General features: G+C 60.5%; 1 protein-coding gene across 1 annotated transcript in view; it reads left to right on the top strand.

Annotated features, from left to right (window-relative positions):
- The window catches only part of Ak1 (adenylate kinase 1), a 6,448-nt gene that overhangs the window by 4,993 nt on the left and 337 nt on the right, over window positions 1–1,118 (top strand). Inside the window, exons 5-6 of the mRNA XM_010613666.3 lie at window positions 700–891; window positions 1,091–1,115. Coding sequence (XP_010611968.1) covers window positions 700–891; window positions 1,091–1,115 — 217 coding nt within the window. The remainder of the gene's footprint in view (window positions 1–699; window positions 892–1,090; window positions 1,116–1,118) is intronic.

Here is a 1,118-nt window from a genome sequence, read left to right as displayed (position 1 = left end):
GGAACCCGTGGGACCCAGAGGCAAGATGGCTGCCTCAGGAGAGGGAGGGACTGCCACCTCTGGCTTAGCTCTCACCTTTCCAAGTCATCCCGTGGTGACAGTGATGTTGCTCAGTAGCCCCAGGACTCAGCCCCTGTGCTTTGTCAAGTCCTTATCGGGTGCAGCCTGGATCCTGGCCTGGCTGGGGCCAGGAACACTAAATAAATAACTGCAAAGGTCTTTGCAAGGCGGGAGAGATAAAAGGGGCTGGAAAAGCAAGTCCCAGGGCCTGGGGTCAGTGGGGTGGCGTCCGGGAGAAGACATCCTGGACAGAATGGGAAGGGGACCGTGGTGGACTCCCGAAGGTGAGGGCCTGGTACTGAGGCTTGGTGGGGCGGGGTCAGCTCTGGGGGGGGCTCCTAGCAGAGGGCAGTGCAGGTCTCCTGTGGGAAGGAGACGGGCAAGAGAGCAGAGCAAGCTGACAGACCAGGGCATGACCATGCGGACAAGGACCACAGGCTTTCTTTGGAGGGCACTGGGGAGCCTTGAAGGAGGTTTGAGCAGAGGAGGTGCAGGGAAGGTGAGCTTTAGAAAGCTCCCTCTGGCTGCATGGGGAAGGGACTGAAGGTCCTGTGGGTCTCACAGGGTCCTCAGGGATGGAAAGACTTGGGGAGATGGATCCGAGGGAACAGGGTCCCTGTGACTTGGTGTCCCCCGCAGATTGGACAGCCCACGCTGCTGCTGTATGTGGACGCAGGCCCTGAGACCATGACACAGAGACTCCTGAAGCGCGGGGAGACCAGCGGGCGTGTAGACGACAATGAGGAGACCATCAAGAAGCGGCTGGACACCTATTACAAGGCCACCGAGCCTGTCATTGCTTTCTACGAGAAGCGCGGGATCGTCCGCAAGGTGCTCAGCCCGACTCCATGTGTGACCTCAGGCCAGCCCAGCTCCCTGAGCCTCAGTTTCCCCACTTGTTCAGGGAGAGGCTGCCATTTCCCATAGCTGGGCTCAGGGAGCCACAGCTGGTCTCTGGGGGAGATCAGCCCTGCCTCAGGGCCCCCAGCCAGTGCTGTTGCTCCGGACCTCACAGCCTATCTCCCCACAGGTCAATGCAGAAGGCTCGGTGGACAGTG

This window comes from Fukomys damarensis, unplaced genomic scaffold, assembly GCF_012274545.1.
Source record: "Fukomys damarensis isolate Sample0158 unplaced genomic scaffold, DMR_v1.0_HiC HiC_scaffold_36, whole genome shotgun sequence".
Classification (NCBI taxonomy): Eukaryota; Metazoa; Chordata; class Mammalia; order Rodentia; family Bathyergidae; genus Fukomys; species Fukomys damarensis.
This window is presented reverse-complemented; position numbering and strand designations above follow the sequence as displayed.